At 51.9% G+C, this 20,362-nt stretch overlaps 1 protein-coding gene across 1 annotated transcript in view; it reads left to right on the top strand.

The window, feature by feature from the left end:
- FAM20C (FAM20C golgi associated secretory pathway kinase) overlaps positions 1 to 12,381 on the top strand; it is a 69,327-nt gene extending 56,946 nt beyond the window's left edge. The window contains exons 5-10 of the mRNA XM_006141356.3: positions 338 to 453; positions 8,088 to 8,268; positions 9,265 to 9,374; positions 9,637 to 9,718; positions 10,542 to 10,601; positions 11,384 to 12,381. Of these exons, the coding sequence (XP_006141418.1) occupies positions 338 to 453; positions 8,088 to 8,268; positions 9,265 to 9,374; positions 9,637 to 9,718; positions 10,542 to 10,601; positions 11,384 to 11,633 (799 nt within the window). The 3' untranslated portion in view covers positions 11,634 to 12,381. The remainder of the gene's footprint in view (positions 1 to 337; positions 454 to 8,087; positions 8,269 to 9,264; positions 9,375 to 9,636; positions 9,719 to 10,541; positions 10,602 to 11,383) is intronic.
- The last annotated feature ends 7,981 nt before the right edge of the window (positions 12,382 to 20,362 follow it).

Here is a 20,362-nt window from a genome sequence, read left to right on the forward strand (position 1 = left end):
TGACACCCGGCATTCTCTGTTTAATTAAGCAGGGGCAGCACAGGCAGTGCAGTTCAGAAGAGTTCCATTGAACATGGTTAATTTAATTTAATTTTGCTTCAAATTTAGCCCCGGAATGAGAGCATGTTTTAGTTATCTGGGCACTTGGCAGGCCGATGCCAGTACGTGATTCATTGTCAGCTTCAGCCCTGAGCCTGACAATCTCCCAGAGGGTCCCAGGCCCTAAAGTTGAGTTTAAACAAAGGCAGAGGGAAGTGTGATCACTGCACAGCTGCTGGGGATTGCTGAAACCAAGCCATGGAAGGTAAGGACCCCTTTCCTGCCTCTTTCTTGCCAGGATCCTGGACTTCCGCCGAGTTCCCCCCGTGGCTGGCAGGATGGTCAACATGACTAAGGAGATCCGGGATGTCACACGAGATAAGAAGCTGTGGCGTACCTTCTTCATCTCTCCAGGTAGCCTTGCACAGGAGGCCCACCCTCACAGGGCGACCTTGAACTTGGTTGTAGAATACTGTTCTTCAGCCTGCTCTTTTCACTTAGGGGTGTATGGTGCACCTGTCTACACCCACCGATACTGATCAGCACTGCACATTGAACAGCTGCCCAAAATTTAACCAGTCCCCTACACTGACAGGGAGGCTATTCCTATCCTTTGCTTATTTCAAAAGGCAAAAGGAACTCACTCTGAGAAACCGTCAGCCTCTCCAAGAATCCTTCCCCAGATAGCCCAGGTAGGGAAGACCTTGTTCTCAGAACTCCTCCTTAGATGTAAGAGCACCTCAGCAGGACCCTTGCACAGTGACAGGGGCCAAGTGGCCTCCCGTTTCTCGACTAAGCAGCTAGACCATGAGCAGTGGCTCCACCAATCCCCAGTGCCTCTTGAGGGTTAGCACAGAAAACCCTGCTTATCAGGTGAAAATATGTGCATCCATGTGTGTGTATGCATGCTCGGGTGCTGAAGTGCTTAAATATCTTTAAGACTCTACGTGGTACATCTTAAGCTTGAGCTCTGGAGAAGCCCCTCCCACCTCTCCATGACCTTGTCACGTACATCGCTTTCCTGAAGGTGCATAAGTGGTCCAGGTGATGCTGGGCAGGGCAACGTGTGGGCCCCACCGAGGAGAGAGACCTTCTGCTTGTGTGTCTCACACTGCAGGAATCCCTTGGCCATGTTCTTTCCCCCTCTCTATTTAACTCATGCAGATAAAATCCAATTAAGGCCCTTGGTTAGCTGTGCCTTAAGATTGCTGCATATAAAAGCCTGACCTAAAAGCTCATTTTTGCAGATGTTTCAGATCGATATACTCTGCACTTTTTCTTAACTGCATTCATAAATTTGTCAGAACTGAGGTCCATGAATCCGTGATTTAATTAAGCTCCATTTCATCAGCCAGTGCTCATTGAGGTCCTCAAATGGTTTCTTCCTTTCAGACCCTATTAATAAGAGAAAAGTAGGGCAGAAATTCCAAAGAGGCAGAAAAAATGTTTCCTGTTCCCTGATCCGTCAGTGCCAGGCTCACCTGACTAGAAACCAAGGGGCTGAATAAGAGCCTGTGTGTTAGAAAGGCCTTTAAGAGCTTCTCAGCCAGTCTTTACGTCCACGGCTCACACAGTCCCAGTGACCATGAGATCCTCAGCTCACGGGTAATTTGGCCTGTGTTTGGACACCATGAGCTGTTAGAGAGGTCCTGCTTTAGAAAGGGCTGAAACCTGCCTCCTGACCTGGGATCCCACGGGGCTCATCTGAGCTTCTGCTCCTCTCAGCCTCTTGGGGATTTGGAGGTCGACCCTGAACTCTTCCTTTCCAACCTCAGCTTCCCCGGCAACGCCACCATTCAGCCAGTGTCTCCTGCCCCCACTGCCCACAGCCACTGGTCACCTTCATGTTCATCTGTATACACCACACACCACCACGATGGCCGAACTGCCACGTGCTTGGTTGATCATTGGCTGCATCCCATCCTTTCCTTTTCACAACTTTTATTGCAATTCTTAGTGTGACAGACTTCAAAGGTTCAGAAAATTAAGAGAATGGCATCCTTATTCTCATCCCCTGGTGCCCACAATCCAGTTTTGCAATCACTGACCTTCTTCCAACTTAGACTAGATCCTTTGCATTTTCAAACAGACCCCCTTCTCTGGATTTCCAAACATGGGCTTGGCATCCAGGCAGTGGCAGCACAGGGCTAAGCACCTGCAGATGAACCCGGGGTAGATGGCTCCCCCTCGACAGGCTGGGCAGGAGCAGTGGGAGGCCCTGTCAGGAAGTCCCACACACAGGGCCAGGATAGGACTGTGCTCCCTACCTCCTGCCAGTGCGGTGGCCACCAGGAACCTCTCCGTCCAAGCTGGGGAGCATCCCTGAGCACATGCAGGTGGCAGGCCTTGCTCTGGGAACTTTCTGTCTGAATCTTCATTTCGTTCTTAAGGCCAGGCCTGGGGGGGGTGGATTGCTTTCTCATTCCCATCACGGAGGGTTTTATTGAGTAAATGGCACATACTGAAGTGCATAGGTTGATATGTTTTAATTACACATTGTATACAGAGAATGAGAACCCAGCCCCCAAGTCTCCTCAAGTCCCCCCAAGTCTCCCCCATCCCCCTCTGGAGCCAGCCTTTCCTCTGCTTTCAGCCTATGCTGTTTTATTGTAACTGGAGGCTTCCAGCTTGTTCGTTTGGCTTCTTGGGCTCAACGGCATGACTTAGAGATGCAGTGACGTTGTGTCTACACTTTGCCTCTTCTTATTTCTGAGTACTGTCCTATTGGAGACTGTTGGATGGATGTTCTGTGTTTAGTTTATCCATTCGCCTCGGTGGGCATTGTGCAGTTGGGATTAAGTAATTTGCCCAAAATGAAATGAAAGAACTGAGATTTGAACACTCAGGAAACAGGGAACAGCAGATGGTGTAATGGTTATGTAGCTGGACTCCCACATGGTCGACCGCGATTTGATTCCCAGGCCTGGTGGCTTTGTGGCATGGCCATCTCCCTTGGGGAGTAATTTCTCACTTTCTGTTTCTCTGTTTCTTCTTTGTCTCTCTGGTGAGCACACACATCCTATAGCAAAAACCTCAAGAAAGAAAGAAAGAAAGAAAGAAAGAAAGAAAGAAAGAAAGAAAGAAAGAACAAACTCAGGAAACAGAACAAACCTAGAAGTTTCTTTATTGAGTTTTATGTCTTGGGACACAAAGGGGACTGACTCCATGGCAGCCCTTCTAATGACTAACAAGTCGCTCACAAGGCCACCAGCATCCTAGAGATGGCAGCCCTGGTTTGGGCTAGAGAGATTTTGCTCTAGGGCTCCTGTGCTCACCAGAGAAAGAGACAGAAAATGAGGAAATCATCCCCCAGGGGGCGTGGTCATGCCACAGTCTCTTCTCCATTCTCCTCTCAGGATTTTGGGCATGCACACACATGTGCCCGGTGTGCGTTTGAAGCTGCTGGGTCCAGGACTTGAACCACAGTCGGCCATGTGGGAGTCTAGCAATGTAGCCATTACACCATCTGCTGATCCCTGTTTTGTGTTTTTTTTACAAACAAAAGACTGAGCTGATTATTAGTCCAGGCAGGCCAGCTAAGGCACTCCCAGGTCTCATTGTGGTGGATGTTAGGAGCTCCTGTCTTCAGCAGTTAGGTGCTGCAGTGGCCCCGTGTGTTCTATGAGCTCCCATCGTGATACTGCTAATGACTGCCACTTGGTCACCACTGAACTCTCTTCCCTCACACCTGAGCTGAGCTGTCGCTCTGGTGCTGTCTTGGCAGACCCACCTCCCATTCCCACTTTCTAGTTCTTGACTGCATCCTCTAGGCTAGACTCAGGTCAATCAATCAACTCCCATAAAATCCCAAGAGTCTTCCTTGGCCGTCCGGGAAGTGAGCTTGGCTCAGGCTCACCTGGGTGATCCCTGCTCTTAAAATCTCTGCGCAGACGGGCCGGAGCTGCCAGCTTCACTGGTTACTTCTGAGCACATCCTCCTCGACCCCGACTGTCTCCACTCCATCTCTCTGCTCTGTCGGCCAGATTTCTTCTGAAAGCCTTTGGGAATGTTTGGTTTTCTCTGAAGCACCAGGGGCTTGGGAGCCAGCTTTGATCTCATTTTAGAAAATGAGACCTGTTCGGATCATTTGTATTGTTTTAGCTTTGCTTGCACTTCTCACCCAGCCCAATGCCAGAACAGCCATGGATGCATCGCTGGAGAGCAGAGCACACTTAGCCCTGTGCAAGCTCCTCTAGGACCAGCTGCACGTGCACTGCAGAGAGCCCTCTTGCCCTGGGCCTCAGTCACTCTCCTGATGACTAAAGAAGGGAAAGTCTACCCAGCCAGTGGGATGAGAGGTGAAGGTGACCTTCCAGGCTGTTCTCAGCACTGGGCCAGTGATTAGTAGGAAGATGGGTGACTTGGGTTGGGGAGAAAGAAGCCAGGTTGAGCTGGAGCCCTTCTGTGAGCCCCAGACAGGCCTTATGCTATAGCTCTTGCCCTCTGCATGGTGTTGGGATTCTGGAAGTGACCTTCAGAGAGGGCAATTCAGTGCCCCAATGCCACACAGCTCTCCTAGAGACAGGACCAGGGTCAGAACCCAAACACTCAGCAAACACACTCCTTTACTTTTTCTGTTACTTTCTATCAACATGTCCCATACAACCCGAAAGGTGCATAGATCATCTGTGCAAGGCTCCAGGACTTTCTGCGAGGTGAGTGCCCCTATCCAGGGCTCCCCCAGAACGGACTGCATGTGAGCAGCCCCTGAAGCCTCTAGGCCCTGGCAGCCATGCTCCCCACAGCAGAGACTGGCTTTGCCCATTGTTAAATTGGTTCTTTTCCCTGTTACATTGGCTTGGCTTGGCTGGGTGGTCATTGGGAATCTGTTCACTTTATGCCCAGTTTACATACCCTTTGAGGGAGAGAGGGGCTTCCAAAGGTGGTCCTCAGCCAATGTCTAGGGCTGCCACCCCTAAATAGCAGCATGGCCCAGTGACTTTCACAGCATTTTGTGACACAGTCACCACATTTAGAGCTCTCCAGTGACAAATATTCTTCCTGTGAGACTCACCTTTCTGCTGGATTAACTCCTGAAACACTCAGAGGTAGGACTGTTTGTAGACCCTCTGCATGAAGGGACCTTGGTCCCTGCAGAAAGCCAGACCTTTGCCAGCTCCAACTGGAGACCAGGTTCCCCTCCCACTGCAGGTTACTGACCAGGGCCCTTTTCTAGGTGAGTGGTGGAGGTGGTCCCTGGGAACCTGGGGAGGCTGGGACCCTGGCTTTCTCCCAGTTGTCTGTCTCAGTATTACCAAAATGAAAAAGGATTCATGTTTCCTTCTCCTCAAAAGTAACCTTCCTCCATATTAATAGCTCACCTCTGCCGGCCTCACTCGGGGCCTTGTTTAATACTCAGCCATGATGCAGGCACTGCTGTGACTGCACCTCCTCCTCCACAAAACTTCACAGGTGAGAGAGCAGAGGCACAGAGAGGTGCAGAGCCTAACCTGAGGTCACCTGGAAAGAGACCATTGGCTTTCAGAGCCTCCCTTCCAATCCCAACCCCAGCCCCAACCCGGATGTCCCTTTAAAACCAGATTGGGATCTCTGATGAGGACAAAGCAGTGAGCCGTGAAATACCTTTCTTCTTTAACGTGATACCATCTCAGACAGCTTAGGTGAGGACAGGGAGGCTATTATAGTGAACGAATTTCATGGCTCCAGCCAATGGGAGATCGGATAAAGATTTCCCCTGGAAATGGAGCTTTTGCCTCCCCTGCGGCTGCATTGTCTGACCGTGGCTGTTGATTAAACTATCACCACGCAGGCAGGTGCAGGCAGATCTTCCTTTGATCATTCCTTATAGTCATTATCCCTCGCAGGCTCTGGTGTGAGGAGGGGAGGGGAGGGAGGAGCAGAGGCAGACGACCAGACTGGGGTCAACCAGAGCCAGGCTGGGTACCCAGGGGGTGCGGTGGGAATGGGGACCAGGGGGACCTGTGCTGACCGCCCCTCCCCTCTCTGGACCTCAGCTTACTTTGAGAATGTGCCAGCCTGGAGTGGCTGCACATCCTGTGAGCCTGCTTGCTTGCTTGCTTGCTTTTGTAAGAATTATTTATTTATTTAATTGCATTTATTATTATTGCTTTAAATTTTGCCATAGGGCACATGTGCTCATGAGAGAGAAAGAGAGAGAGAGAGAGAGAGAGAAGGAAAGTGAGAAAGCAAGCAGTCAGGTTCAGGACTCGAACTTTAACCATCACGCCACCTATTGGGCCAAGCCCGCACTCTATAATAATTCAACAGGGAGTTTAATCCTGTGGCCTGAAGGCTCCAGGAGCTCTGGAAAGGTCCTGGGAATCTCAGCCTGGCCCTGTGGCTCATGGGGGAGGCCTTATCTGGGACATCGGCTGTGCACATGAAGGGGAAGGAAATGTGAGCAAGGTTCAGGGCTCTGGCTTCACCAAAGACTGCTTCCTTGCCTTGCTTCTACAACTCCAGGCTTTTAAGGGTTTTTCTACTAAACAAATAGAATGTGAAAATATGGATTAAGTCCGTAAATAAACCTATCAATAGAGCTGTCCTTCAAGCCTGAAGTCAGTCAAGGTCTCCAGCAGTAACTAGTGAGCCACAGATGCTTGCTGACCAGGGCACAGGGCATGCATATCCAAGATTATACCTTTTTATTGAGATATAATTCACGTACCATAAAATTCACCATTGTAAAGAGTACAAATCAGTGGATTTTTAGCATTTCTACAGTGTGGTGCAGCCATCACCACTATCCAATCCAGGATGTTTTCTTCACTCCCAAAGAAACCCCATACCTGTTAGCAGTCGCTGGGAACTCTCCTCTCCTCCCAGCTCCCTGCAACCACTCATCTGCTTTCTGTCTCTCTAGGTTTGCCTCCTCCTGACATTTCATGGAAATGGAATCACACAATGTGTGACCTTTTGCTTCTGGCTTCTTACACCATGTGCGATTTTTTTTTTTTTGGAGAGGTTTTCGCTACAGGGCGCGTGCGCTCGCCAGACAGATAGAGAGAGGCATAGAGACAGAAAGCAAGAAATCACCCCCCAGGGGGGATGGTCACGCCACAATCCCTTCTCCTCCATTCTCCTCTTGGGATCTTGGGCACACACACACAACAGCCCAAGAGTCTTAAGCCACCGGGTCCGGGATGCGAACCGCGGTCGACTACGTGGGAGTCCAGCGACATAGCCATTACGCTAACTGTTGGTTCCCACCATGTGTGATATTTTGTGGTCGAATAGTAGTCCAGTGTGTAGATATACTGCATTTTGTTTTTCCAGTCATCTGTTGATGGACACTTAGGATGTTTATTTATTTATTTATTTATTTTTAATTGTAGCTATTGTGAGTGGTGCTGCTATGGCATTCGGGTATGAGTTTTTGTGTGGAAATATGTTTCCATTTTTGTTGGGTATATACCTAGGAGTAGAATTGCTGGGTCACATGGTAACTATATGTTTAACAATTTGAGGAACTGTCAGAAGGTTTTCCACAGTGGCTGTGCCATTTTACATTCTGACCAGCAGTGGATAAAGGTTCCAGTTTCTCCATATCCTTGTCAACACTTGCTATTATCTGGTCTTTTGCTCAAAACCATCCTATTAAGTAGGGAGGCATTGTCTCATATGGATTTGATTTGCATTTCCCTGGTGACCTTTTCACGAGCTTGTTGGCCATTTGTGTGTTTTCTTTGGAGAAATGTGCATCCCAGACCTTTGCCCATTTATTAATTGGGTTATTTTTGTCTTTTGATTACTGAGTTGTAGATGTTCTTCATTTAGAGTGAGTAGAAAGAAGGTAGTTCAAGTTCTAGCTCTGACCCAGTGGCCTTGAGAGGTCAGTTCCATGGGGCTCTGTTTTCTACAATGTGGAGGTCAGAGGTGGTTGGTTGGGTTGATGTGAGTCCTGCCCCTGAGAAGCACCAAGTGGAGGCCAGCAAAGCCCTGGGAGGATCGTGGGATGAAGTGTGTGGACGGGGCTGGCAGGGACTGAAATTCCAAGGAGGGGACCTCATTAGGGGACTTGCTCTGAGTGGCTCCAGGTAACCGGCCATCTGGTCCTCTCTCATCAGCCAACAACATCTGCTTCTACGGGGAGTGCTCCTACTACTGCTCCACGGAGCATGCTCTGTGCGGGAAGCCAGATCAAATTGAAGGGTCACTGGCAGCCTTCCTTCCAGACCTGTCGCTGGCCAAGAGGAAGACATGGCGGAACCCCTGGCGGCGCTCCTACCACAAGCGCAAGAAGGCAGAGTGAGTGGGAGCAGATACTGGGCCAGATCAGCACCCACCTTATGCTGACTCTCAGGGGGACTCAGGGAGACCAGCTTCTGTCCAATTGGCAGCTGAGAAATGGACCTGGGAGGGGTATCAGGTCATCAGTGGTCACAGGGCCAGTAAGAGATGCCGGGAGGGGGCGCAAACCCAGCTCTGCTACTACCGGCCTGTGTGCTGAGCTAACCTAAGGGCTTCCTCATTTTGAGAATTAGAGGCATCCTCCTGCCCAGTGGTGCTAGTACACTGCTAGGGTTCCTTAAAACATAACCTGTTGGGACCAGCAGATGGCATAATGGTTACGTTGCTGAACTCCCATGTAGTCCACCACAGTTCGAGTCCTAGACCCAGCAGCTTGAACCTCATACTGGGGCATGTGTGTGCACGTGCCCAGAATCCCAGGAGGAGAATGGAGGAGAAGGGATTGCGATGTGGCCATCCCCCCTAGGGGGTGATTTCTTTCTGTCTCTCTGTCTCTCTCTGTCTCTCTGGTGAGTGCATGTGCCCTATAGCACAAATCTCTCTTAAAAAATGTATCAACCAACCAAACAAAAAACACAACCTGTCAGCTTTTGAACTCAGCGTCCACTCCCCCTCTTATCCTTCATATAGGAGAACCTCCCCTGTTATTTCAGCCACCAAGATGTTTTTGTGAGTGTGATGTCCAGCCATAACAATGATCCTTAGCAGTCACTCTCCAAAATGGTACCCAGAAGTGATGGTAGCCTCCACACATGGTCAGTCTAGGGTAGGTACAGTGGCTTGATCACCTCCCAGCCCTATACCCCTATTAATACAGCCTCATAAAATGCTGGGTCCATCTGCAGACAGTTTGTTCTCTAGTTCAAGTCCTCCTTGCTGCAGTATAAATCCACCACCTCCGCTGTGCCAAGCTGGGCACCCCCAGAATTTGCCTTGGGTCTGCCTGCTGTACAGGGAAGGGGCACGGTCTTTCTTACACTGGCTCCCCTGCAGGTGGGAAGTGGACCCTGACTACTGCGAGGAAGTAAAGCAGACGCCGCCCTATGACAGTGGCCACCGGGTCCTAGACATCATGGACATGACCTTGTTCGATTTCCTCATGGGTACGTCTGGCAGGCCATGTGGCCACACAGTGTAGGTCCCAGGTCCTGCCCACCTTCACCGACCGGGCAATGCCCAGAGCGCCATGGTGGAGGTGCTGGTGAAGCCCCAGCCCCAGAGGTATGGGGAGAGCCAGAGTTCACTCTAACTCGGTCATGGCTGCCCAGGAGAGGGAGGGAAGATGCTGCTCTGTAGAGGGCAGAGCCTCCGTACTCCACCGCCAGGCCTGTGGCGAGCAGGAGCTATTTTTGTTTGTCTCCACAGGAAACATGGACCGCCACCACTATGAGACTTTTGAGAAGTTTGGAAATGAAACGTTTATTATCCACTTAGACAACGGAAGAGGGTGCGTCTGTTCTTACTCCTGTGGGCCCAGAGGGGCAGGCCCTCCCCCACCCACCCGCCTGGCGCCCAGCCGAGACCCAGGAAGGATACGGCCCTCCACAAGGGCCCCTCTCTGTGGGAGACGGAGGGTGCCGGTGCAGGCCTTCCTCCAGGGGTGACTACAGGGCGCCCATCATCAGGGAGACGGGCTGTCCCCAGGAGTGGAACCGCTGCGGCGTGCTGGGTTTATGATGGGAGTCGTTTCTTGGCATTCTCACAGTCACCCTCTGGGGGATATCGATATCTATTGTATTTCTTGTTACCTCGGGGAAACTGAGGCCCAGAGAGGCTGCTAGCCAGGAAGAGCAGAGCCTTGATGAGCAGATGGGGCCTCCGCCCCCACGCAGGGCCTGAGCCAGCTGGCCGGGGACAGTCTGTTCCCATGCCCTGCTTGCAGCCATGGCTGGCCTGTCAGCAAACCCTGGTCAACCGTAAGAGGTGACCCCTGATTAACAACACCGGGAAGTGAGTAATTCGGGCAGGAGAGTGTCCAGTCCAAACAGATGAAAGCTGCCGGTGCCCAGGTGCCTTAGAGACTCGGCTTTGGGCACCCGAGTCACGTATGCGTGGGGGTCATGTGTGCTCCAGTAAGAGCACAGGCTGACCCTCCCCTGTGCCAGCTCTGCACAGCTGCTTGGGACCCTTCATGGCCCTGACGATGGCTGGCCCCCGCATCTGAGTCTGGGTCCAAGCTGGGGCTGAACACCCTGCCCGGCCTCTGCAGCCCAGCAGCCAGAGAGGCACTTCTGCACGTGGCCCCTGACGTTTCCGCTTTTCTCTGGCAGGTTTGGGAAGTACTCGCACGACGAGCTTTCCATTCTGGTGCCTTTACAGCAGTGCTGCAGGTACGCCTCACCTCTGCCGAAGGAACCTGGCTCCTCTCCTCTCTCCCTTGCCCGCGAGCCCCGCCCCATCACCAAGCAGGAGATGGATTAGGCCAGAACCTTCCCGCCCCCACCCTGGCTGTAACACCAAGAGCAGTTGGGCGTCCACAGCCCCAAATTCGACCCACACTCTCACCCCCACTGCACAGCAGCTCACGTGCCTCTTCCTGTCCACTGCCCTCTCGCCTGTCCAGTTTGAGATCTAGGGGCCCAAAGCCCATCACAGGACTTGTCTCCTTGCCACCAGAACAGCCCACTTTACAGAGGAAGCCATGGAGGTCCAGAGCAGATTACCGGCTTGGACATAAAGATCCTTCCCTCTGCCATCTTCTCCGGGTCTCTTCCCCGTTTTGTGGTTGGTGTCAAACACAGGCTTGAGGTCATTAGTTTGGAGTCTCCAAGGAAGCATCTCAGAATCTACCGGCCCACACAGATGTGCCGAGCCCAGTCGGGGAAGGTGTCCTAGGTGAGGGGCTCTCCTCCTCACTGGGGCCTTATACCTGCCACCCTGTCCCTGAAAGGCAGGGCCCTCCTCCGTTATGCAGATGAGAAGAGCCTGAGCAGGTTAGGGATCTTCCCAGGGTCACAAGGCTCAGCAGCTGGGAGGATATGACCTCGGACCTCTCTCTCCCCCCATTCCTCTCCGTCTGAGTCTTCACCACCTCAGCAGCCACAATGCTGCCCTGCCCTGGTTTTCAACTCTCTCATGCAGAGACCCGGCCTGTCTCTCCCTCTCCCTCCAGGATCAGGAAGTCTACCTACCTGCGGCTGCAGCTCCTGGCCAAGGAGGAGTACAAGCTGAGCCTGCTGATGGCCGAGTCTCTGCAGCGGGACAAGGTGGCGCCCATCCTGTTCCGGCCACACCTGGAGGCCCTGGACCGGCGGCTCCGCATCGTGCTGCAGGCCATCCGGGACTGCATTGAGAAGGACGGGCTCCGCAGCGTGGTGGAGGACGACCTGGACACTGAGCACAGAGCCGCCACCGAGAGGTAGTGCCCTCCCGGCAGCCCACTCTGCCCGCGAGGAAGGAGGAGGAGCCTCGCACGCGCCACGTCGTGAATTCAGTGAATTCAGAGTCAGGACGGGTTGTCCCCGCCTCGGTGAACCGCAGTTCCACGGTGGTGGCTCTACTAGGACACCCTCTGTTAGTTCCGGAGACCAGAAAAGGCTGGAAAGGAAACGCTTTATGCTCACGGACGAGGCAGAGGCATTTCATCCTTTTTGTAAGAAAAGGAAGCCTTTATTTACTATTTTGTATTTATATATCTGTATGTAAATAGAGAGACACATACACAGACCACAGACCACCCACCGAGTCAACGCGAGGACCGTGCTCCCCACTGCTTCCGTGGGGCCCCTCTCGGCCTGGTTCACCCGTTAAGTGCTCTCGTGCTCTGGACCTAATTTAAAATAAAAACTATTTTTCCCCCTTCCTGGGGCCTCAGCATTTACAGGACTGAGAGTCTCATCTGAAGACAGGAGGACGCTCTCTGGGGACATCCTGGCCTGTATGTCGGCTTACAGACAAAGGCTTGAACATGGCTCTTGGAAGGATATGAATGACCAGATATTCTGTGTGTCCGTCGCCGGGCAGGGGTGCCGCACGTCCTCCGACTGCTCTGGACATTGGTGTAAATACATCCTACAGGGTCTGCTGTGTGCACAGCAGGTCCACCTTTGCAGCATTTTTGTGGAATAGTTTGCAATGTGGTAAAAGTGCAATAAAGATACGGCAAATGTATACTGCCGGCCTCATTGGGATGGGTCCCTCACCCTGGTGCCATGCTGCCTGCCCATCCGCTCTCCAAAAAAGCACTTTGCAGAGCAGGTGTGGCCTAGGCCCCAGCTCCTGCAGTGCCTGGGGGTGGCTTGCAGCCTGAGTTGGACAGGCAGGGTAGGGCTGAGCCCTCCAAAGATGAGGAGTGGTGTGGGCGGAAGAGAGCAGCCGCCTGACCCTCTCGTTCCTTACTCAGCTGGCTCTCAGACGACTAGGTGGAGAGCCCTGAAGGAGGGTGCCTATCTGCACAGCCCTGGCTGGTGTGCACACACTGCTTTCCCCACAGGAGCTGGAATGGTGACTCCTAGATCTCAGGGGCAGCAGGCACAAGGGCTGCGCTGAGCCCAGGGTGGCTTGAGAAATGCCAGTCTGCTTCCAACGCCTCTTCGCAAGGCCTGAACCCCGCGCTGGTGAGCCCTGCCTGGGAGGCTCCCTGGCTCCTCCCATAGAGTCTCCCATTGGTGCCATGCTGGGCAGGACACAGGGCCATGCCCTCAAGGGAGCCAGGCTCCAAAAAGAGCTTGCCGCCTGAGAGCTCGCCACGGTCCCCAAGGTCGAAGCATCAGAATCCCTGGAATAGAGAACTCCAGAAGTCATACACACCATGACAGCCATGGGCTCCCCTTTCAAACACCTGTGTTTCCTCCCCTGTCATCCTCTGAGTGCTCACCTGGTCACCACTGCCCCAAGGATGCTCAGCTGCAGGTCAGTGATCATTCTGTGGTCTCCAGGCCTGGTCAAAGCAGTCAGCCTATTTCGTTACTGGTCTCTAACGCAACCTCGCGAGGTCAATTCTGCTTTTCTCAATTTATGGATGGAGAGACTGAGGTTTGAACGGAGGGGAGTCCCTCAGCCCACAAGTCCATTTAGGTTCCTAGAAAGGCAAAGCTAGTGCTGGAAACCCCTGGGCCTGGAAGGGGCACAGAGGCCCCACTTAGAGCCGCTACTCCCCCAGGGCAGGATAAGGCGGGCTCCTTGCACAACCAGATCAGCCAAACGACTTCAGATATTGATCTCCAAAGGAAACAAAGGGCAATGCAACAAAGTGACCCCAGAAAGCCTGCCTTCCCCTCTTCCTGTCATAGGCCCAACAGATAGGCTCTTAGCGAGGGCTCCGGCCTACCAATCTACCAGCAAGTCCAGGAACTCGAACTCCACAACATCCCCAGGCCGGCTTCCTCAGCTGTCCTCTTTCACCTTTTTCTCCCAGCTAGCAGACTCTGATGGCCCGCCAGCACCCCCCTGGGCTCCCTCATCTCCCCCAGTGGGCTCCTAGCAGCAAAGTGTAGTGGGAGGAGGTTGCAGAGGTGAGGGCCGGCCCTGAGCATCAGCTTCCTCTCCATCCCACACCCACACCGTGGGAGGGCCAGAGGCTGAGCCAAGGTCCCAGTGCCAGCAATAGCAGCTCAGGCTGTCCCTGCCTTCCAGAGGTACGTCTGAGCTTGTTTCAGGTGGCCCCGGGGGGAATGAGGAGTGCAGGTACCCTACCCTCGGGCTGGGGGTCATGTTGTCACTTTCTTAAGAGTCCCAAGAAATCAGACTCGGAGGGGCCATCACTGCCCCACCCACAGCCCAAGGCCCCACATTCATTCGCCCATTCATTCAACAAAGATTTCTTGAGCACCTGCTATGTGCCAGGCTGGGAGCATGGTGAAGACCCAATAGAAGAGGATCCATCTTCGTCATCTGGGCTTGAGGAGCAGTGAGAAGACACACAAGAAACACGTAAATTCATCACAAACAAGACCACGACACAGACATGATTGTCAGGCATGTGAAGAGAGTCCAAGCTTAAGAGACACGAAACAACAGGAAGTAGCACAGCTTGACCCGCACTCACTCAGATGGTGGAGATGTCACCAAGGCCAGCAGAGAGGCGAGGACGGACCCGCGGGAAGGCTGGGGAGAGTACGGACAAGGTGAGAACAAGGGAGTGGGGGGCTCTCACCCACGGGTATTCGGTGCAGGAGGTTTAAAAAACTCAACAGAGGGACCAGCAGTTAGCGTAATGGCTATGTCGCTGAACTCCCACATAGTCGACCACAGTTCGAGTCCCAGACCCAGTGGCTTAAACTCACGCCAGGTAAGTGTGCGTGCGTGCCCAAGATCCCGAGAGGAGAATGGAGAAGAAGGGATTGTGGCGTGGCCATCCCCCCAGGGGTGATTTCTTGCTTTCTGTCTTTCTGTCTCTGTCTCTCTCTGGTGAGCACATGTGCCCTATAGCAAAAACCTCTCAAAAAAAAAAAAAAACTCAACAGAAGAAACAGAAGATGAAATTGAGGACGTCTCCCAGAGAACTACAGGAGAGACTGGAGGCTGGAAGAAAGGAGTACAAAGGAAACGAATTAGCGGCTCAGTTCAGGAGGTTCAACGTTCCCTGCAAGGAGACACTCAGCAGAGAACACCACCGTGAGGAAATGGGTACTGGGTCATCAGGAAAGCCATGACATTTCTATGTCTTTCTAGGCAAAAATGTATCATGACTTTTCCAACGACCTGGTAGTAATAAAGAGGAAAAAATGAAACTTAGCCTGAACTGAAAGATAGAACCTTCCTGGTTAAATTGTCCAACTTTCCAGCAGAATAAAAGGAAAAACAGCAGAAAGGCCAGGCGGCCTCACGAAGGAAACTTGGAACACTAGCAATGGGGAGAAGACTCACAGCTCCAGCTCGGCAGGAGGACATTTTCAAGGCTCAAGAACTGGAAAATCACCTGCTTCTCAGCAACAGCCCTGGAAAGTGCAAGGCGGTTGGGTCTCTCCTCCAAGGCACAGACTCAGAGGTCCTGTGCCCACAAAGGTGAGGGTGTGCTGAAGAAACTTCAGTGGGCCAGCTGGGGGATGGGGGTGGGGTGGCTGGATCCCACATGGCCAGCTGCACCGTTGGAATCCCAGACCCCGCACCTTGAGAAACCCACTGGGCACATGTGTGTGCCTGTCCTGAATCCTGAGAGGTGGGCGGTGAAAGGGGGGTTACAACAGGTCACCGGCCCCCAGGGAGTGATTTCTCTCTCTCTCCTGGTGAGTGTACATGCTTTATAGCAAAAACTAAAAAGAGAAAAGAAAGACAAATAATGAACAGGAAAAAAAGGGGACCAGCAGTTAGCGTAATGGCTATGTTGCTGAACTCCCATGTAGTCAATCACAGTTAGAGTCCTGGACCCGGTGGCTTAAACTCACTCTGGGTGCGTGTGCGTGCGTGCCCAAGATCCCAAGAGGAGAATGGAGGAGAAGGGATTGCGGTGTGGCCATACCCCCTGGGGGGTGATTTCTCACTTTCTGTCTCTCTGTCTCTCTCTGTCTTTCTGGCGAACGCACGTACCCTATAGCAAAAACCCCACCAAAAAAAAAAAAAAAAAAAAAGAACAGGAAAAAAATAAAAAGAAGAAAAGAGAAAAGAAAATAAACCTGAACACACAGATTCTAAACACAGCTTGTAGCCCACACACTCTCGCTCAGGATGCTCCCAGGACATGAATCAAGAGAAAGAACAAACAAGACAGACACAGAGGTGAAGGGGCCAGGGTGATGACAGGGAACCCTGAGAGGACACCGTTATACCACTCCCCCTACCCCCTGCCTCCCTGGACAGAAAGGGGGCTCCAGAGGACAATGAAAAGAGAAAAAAGGAGAAAAGAACCAATTTCTTAACTTTTTTTTTCTTTTATTTATTTATTTATTTATTTATTTATTGAGCATTTTTCTGCTATAGGGTACATGCACTTGCTGGAGAGCCAGAGACAGAAAGTGAGAAATCACCCCCAAGGGGGAGGGCCGTACCACAATCCCTTATCCATTCTCTCCTTGGGATTTGGGGCATGCACACACTCACATCCAGTGTAAGTTTCAAGTTGCAGAGTCAGGGATTCAAACCATGGTTGACCACCTGGGAATCCAATGTCTTAAGCACTACGCCACCTGCTGGCCCCGAAATGCCAATTTCTATAGAAGAGTGATAAGCACCTGACTAGAGAACAGGTGGGGGGGGGAACGAGTCCTATTGCATCCAGGTGGAACAGAGTTCCAGAAGAAAAGAATATAATTACAGGGCACTGGAGGCTCAGCCATGAATGACATTGACACATGCGTAACTTAAGCGATCAACGTTAGTTTTCCACAAGGAGGGACAGTGATATAACTGCGTTTGCCGTGGGAAGGATATTAGAGAACTAAATCCTCTCCTCCAGGAAGGGTAGTGATAGATATTGTGCAGAGCTTAAAAATAAAAAGTTGTAACACAAGCCTGTTATTTAGACAAAGGAGGCAAACACACACAATACAGCCAGTGAGACTTAAGGTATTTTTTTCTCCTGGATCTTTGCTGTAGGAAAGGGGTACATGTGTATTTTTTTTTTTAATGACTTAAGACTTTTAAAGATTTTTTTTTTCTTTGAGAGAGAGGCATCCTAACAGGATGTTCACGCTGCAATCCACCCCCAGGTTCAGCCAGCCTGACTCACAAGTGCACGCACAGGCCCGGTGTGCTTGTTCAGGGAAGGTCAGGGACTCAAACCCAGAACCTTCCCCAGGTGGGTCCAGTTGCATTATCACTGCACTGCCTCCTGGCCCCTCATAATTGGAGACTTTAAATGTTGTTTATCTATTGCTTTGCTATAAATTCACAATGATAAATAGGAAGTAAGCCAGGGTGGGAGCTGACTCCTGCCAAGGTGAGGGTTGATCTTGGCTTCATCACAGGAACACCCACACCCCAGAGCAAGGCTCGGCTCTCATGCCCTTTGCTCCTCACAGTTACTCGTGGGCCGAAAGTGCTGTCCCATAATGCACAGTTTACAACTATGTAAACTGAGGCACAGATGGGCCAAGTGACTGCCCTGAGTTCAACACAGAGAGCACGGCCTTTGGGACTCAGCTCTGCCCAGCTCCCCGCAGTCCTCCTCACACCTGTCCTCACGGTCCCCACCACAGACTTTGCTGCCTGCCACACACGTAGCGGCTGGGCAGACCTTCTACCCAGACTTCTTGCAAAAGTGTATGGTGTGCGAGAGCAGAGAGACCTAGGGCTGAGGAAGTCTTGAACAAAATAAAGAGAAAGCTTCCAATTAAATTCCTGTTTGTGAGTCTGCTTCCCACGGAGAGTTAACCGCCTGCTTTGTCCACAAGTAGGACAGCATTTTGCCAGAGGGAGCCGTGAGAAATGTGTGGGTTAGAACTCAAACATGAGAAAAACAAAACAAAAACAAACCCCCAAAAACCCTGAGGGGGATCAAACGAAACAAAGACCCTCCTTAGCTGACCTGGGATTACGTTTAGGACGATCAAGATGCAAGGCAGAGAGAGAGAACACACGTCTAGGGAAGGGTCCCACTCCCGTCCCCTTGAGCTGGGCACCCTGGCAGAAGCCACAGGACAGTGGAAGTTAGGGATCACGTTCCCCTGAATTAAAATAAATAAATGAACAAATAAATAAATAAACAAGTGGGGACTCCCATATCACCTCTGCCCTTGGGGACCCCAAGAGGCAAGGTATGTGGAATGGGCTGTCAGGAAGCACAGGGGTGGTCGCACCCAAATTTCCCAGTCCCAACTCCAAAAACGTGATATGGACAAAGGCCACCAACTACAGCCAGAGAAATGACAAAGGCCGCCTTGTGAAGGGCACACTACCAGGCCCTCCAAGGGGGTTCCCCAAAGGTATCTGCACTCTTGTCACCTGGGCCGGTTCTCCATGTCCAAGCCCATAGGTTGGGGGAGGGCTGGATGCCTTTGGCCAGTTCCCCTGGTGGTCTGGGTGCAGGAACTCCCAGGCCACCCTTTGGGGCTCACTGCTCATGCCACCTCCTGGAGGGGTACCTCACCTGAGTGGCTCCCACTGCCACTACATTCCTATAGAACTCTCTCCCAAGTCACCGTCCCACCCAGGGGGCTTTAACCAGGGCAGGGGTGAAGAGAAGGCATCTGGACGCCTTGGCTTGCCCAGGTGGGTGTAGTAGGTGGTAAAGGAGGCTAGATTGGCCCAGACTGGCCCTTCGTCAGAGAGCAGAATTACAAAGCTCCCTGTGCATGGCGGTGGGGTGGGTGAGGGCTGGGAGGTGGTCTCATATGCACAGGTGGTCTCTTACTCTTCTCAGAGCTACACTGGGAATGTCGCCTGCATTCAGAAGAAAGGGTTTGTGGGATCAGCGGATGGTGTAACGGCTATAGCACTGGACTCCCACATAGTTGACTGAGTTCAAGTCCTGGACCCAGAGACTTAAAATTCATGCCAGGTGCATGCACATACCTGCCCAAAATCCCAAGAGGAGAATGGAGGAGAAGGGACTGCGGTGTGGCCATCCCCCCCGGGGGGGTGATTTCTCACTTTCTGTCTCTCTGTCTCTCATTGTCTCTCCAGAGAGCACATGCGCCCTATAGCAATCTCTCTAAAAGAAGAACAAGAAGAAAAGAAGGGGTTTGTGGGCTGTCCAGGAACTGCCACCCAGGGACCCCTTCCTTCCTCTTGGAGGGATGGGGACTGCCTCTCGCCTCACAGCTTTGCCCAGACATGGCCTGGGATAAGTGGGACAGGCAGGCAGAGAAGCACAGAGGAGGGACCTATAGAGCTAGCTGCCCAAGTGGGGGTCTTAGTGGGTGCGCAGGAGCTCGCTTGATCCAGCTCAGAGGCAGCCTAGCTAGGTTACCATGGGGGGCTCTGTTCAGCCAGCCCCTGCCAGAGCCCCTACTCTGTCCCGTCTCTGTGGACCTCAGGGCTTGAAGACACAACTTCCTCCCACGTGCAATGGCCAGGTGTGTTCTGAGACTAGGGGTGGGGGTAGGAGGGCAGGGGATCGGAATGATCCAAAGGTGAGCCCAGGTTAGTATGTGGTCCCCTCGCGCCATCTAGAGGATGGCCAGGCAAAAGCAGGAACCAGTATTAGCCAGAACCAGAGACTGCCCAAGACATGGACCAGGTCAGCCTAATCTTCTCAGTGTTCAGGGGTTTGAGGCGGCCTCACTGGTCTCCCAAGGTGGGCCTCTAGCTCCATGGAGCAGGGGCTACCTGTCTATTGTATTTCCAGGACTAGCACAATCTTGGTACTTTGGGTACCTTCTTAATAAGTGTTGAATGTGAGTTCTGAGCACCTGCACACTAACAGGTATTTATAGATTCTCTCTTTTAAACATGGAATAAGAAGTTTGGAGTTCATCTGGAGGACAGTGGAAGCTATTGAAGTTCTGTAGCCTTCCAGAAGCTTCCAGAAGCCACCACCTCATTGGTGAAACAGGACTCTACCTCAGGTCAATATTTTTATTCTGTCACTTCCTGTTCCAAGGTCTGCTCTAACATTTCATCTGTGGAGGCTATTTTCCTGACCTTGGCCTGGGTTAGTCTGTGTCCACTTCATGACGTCTCTCTCAGCGCCCTGAGTCATGCAATGTGCCATGAGAGGGCACCACCTTAGAAGGGGATCCCCTACCCCAGTTAGCGTGATGCAGCCCCAGCAGGCTCCTGAATGCCACCTCTTGAGAGTCCTCAAGCCAGAACCAGCTACACTATCCACAGATTCCTGACTCCTGGGAACTCTCTGAGACAGAAAAGGTTTGTTCATGGTTACTTTAACCCACCAAGTTTGGAATGATTTGTTATGCCTCAATAGGTAAGCAATACACTGTGTCAAAATGTTATGTTCACTGCAAAGACTTCTCTGTTTGTAATTGCCCAAAGTTCACCTGTTAGGAGCAGAGGATCATTCAGGCTGCATTTCCAACATCATAGCTATCTCTGTTTCTACTGAGCTACTGCATAGGTCTATGCAATAAACAAAATATAGGACGGTTTGTCCCCCTTTACTACACACTCCAGAGGCAGCCCTTCTGCATTTCATGATAACAGCTTCTGTATTAGTTTTCTGGCATTGCTGTAACAATTGGCCACAAACATGGTGGCTTAAAACAGCAGAAATGTATTTCTCGCAGTTTAGAGATCAGAAGTCTGAAATTGAGGT

Source organism: Tupaia chinensis, unplaced genomic scaffold (assembly GCF_000334495.1).
Source record: "Tupaia chinensis unplaced genomic scaffold, TupChi_1.0 Scaffold000052_1, whole genome shotgun sequence".
Classification (NCBI taxonomy): Eukaryota; Metazoa; Chordata; class Mammalia; order Scandentia; family Tupaiidae; genus Tupaia; species Tupaia belangeri.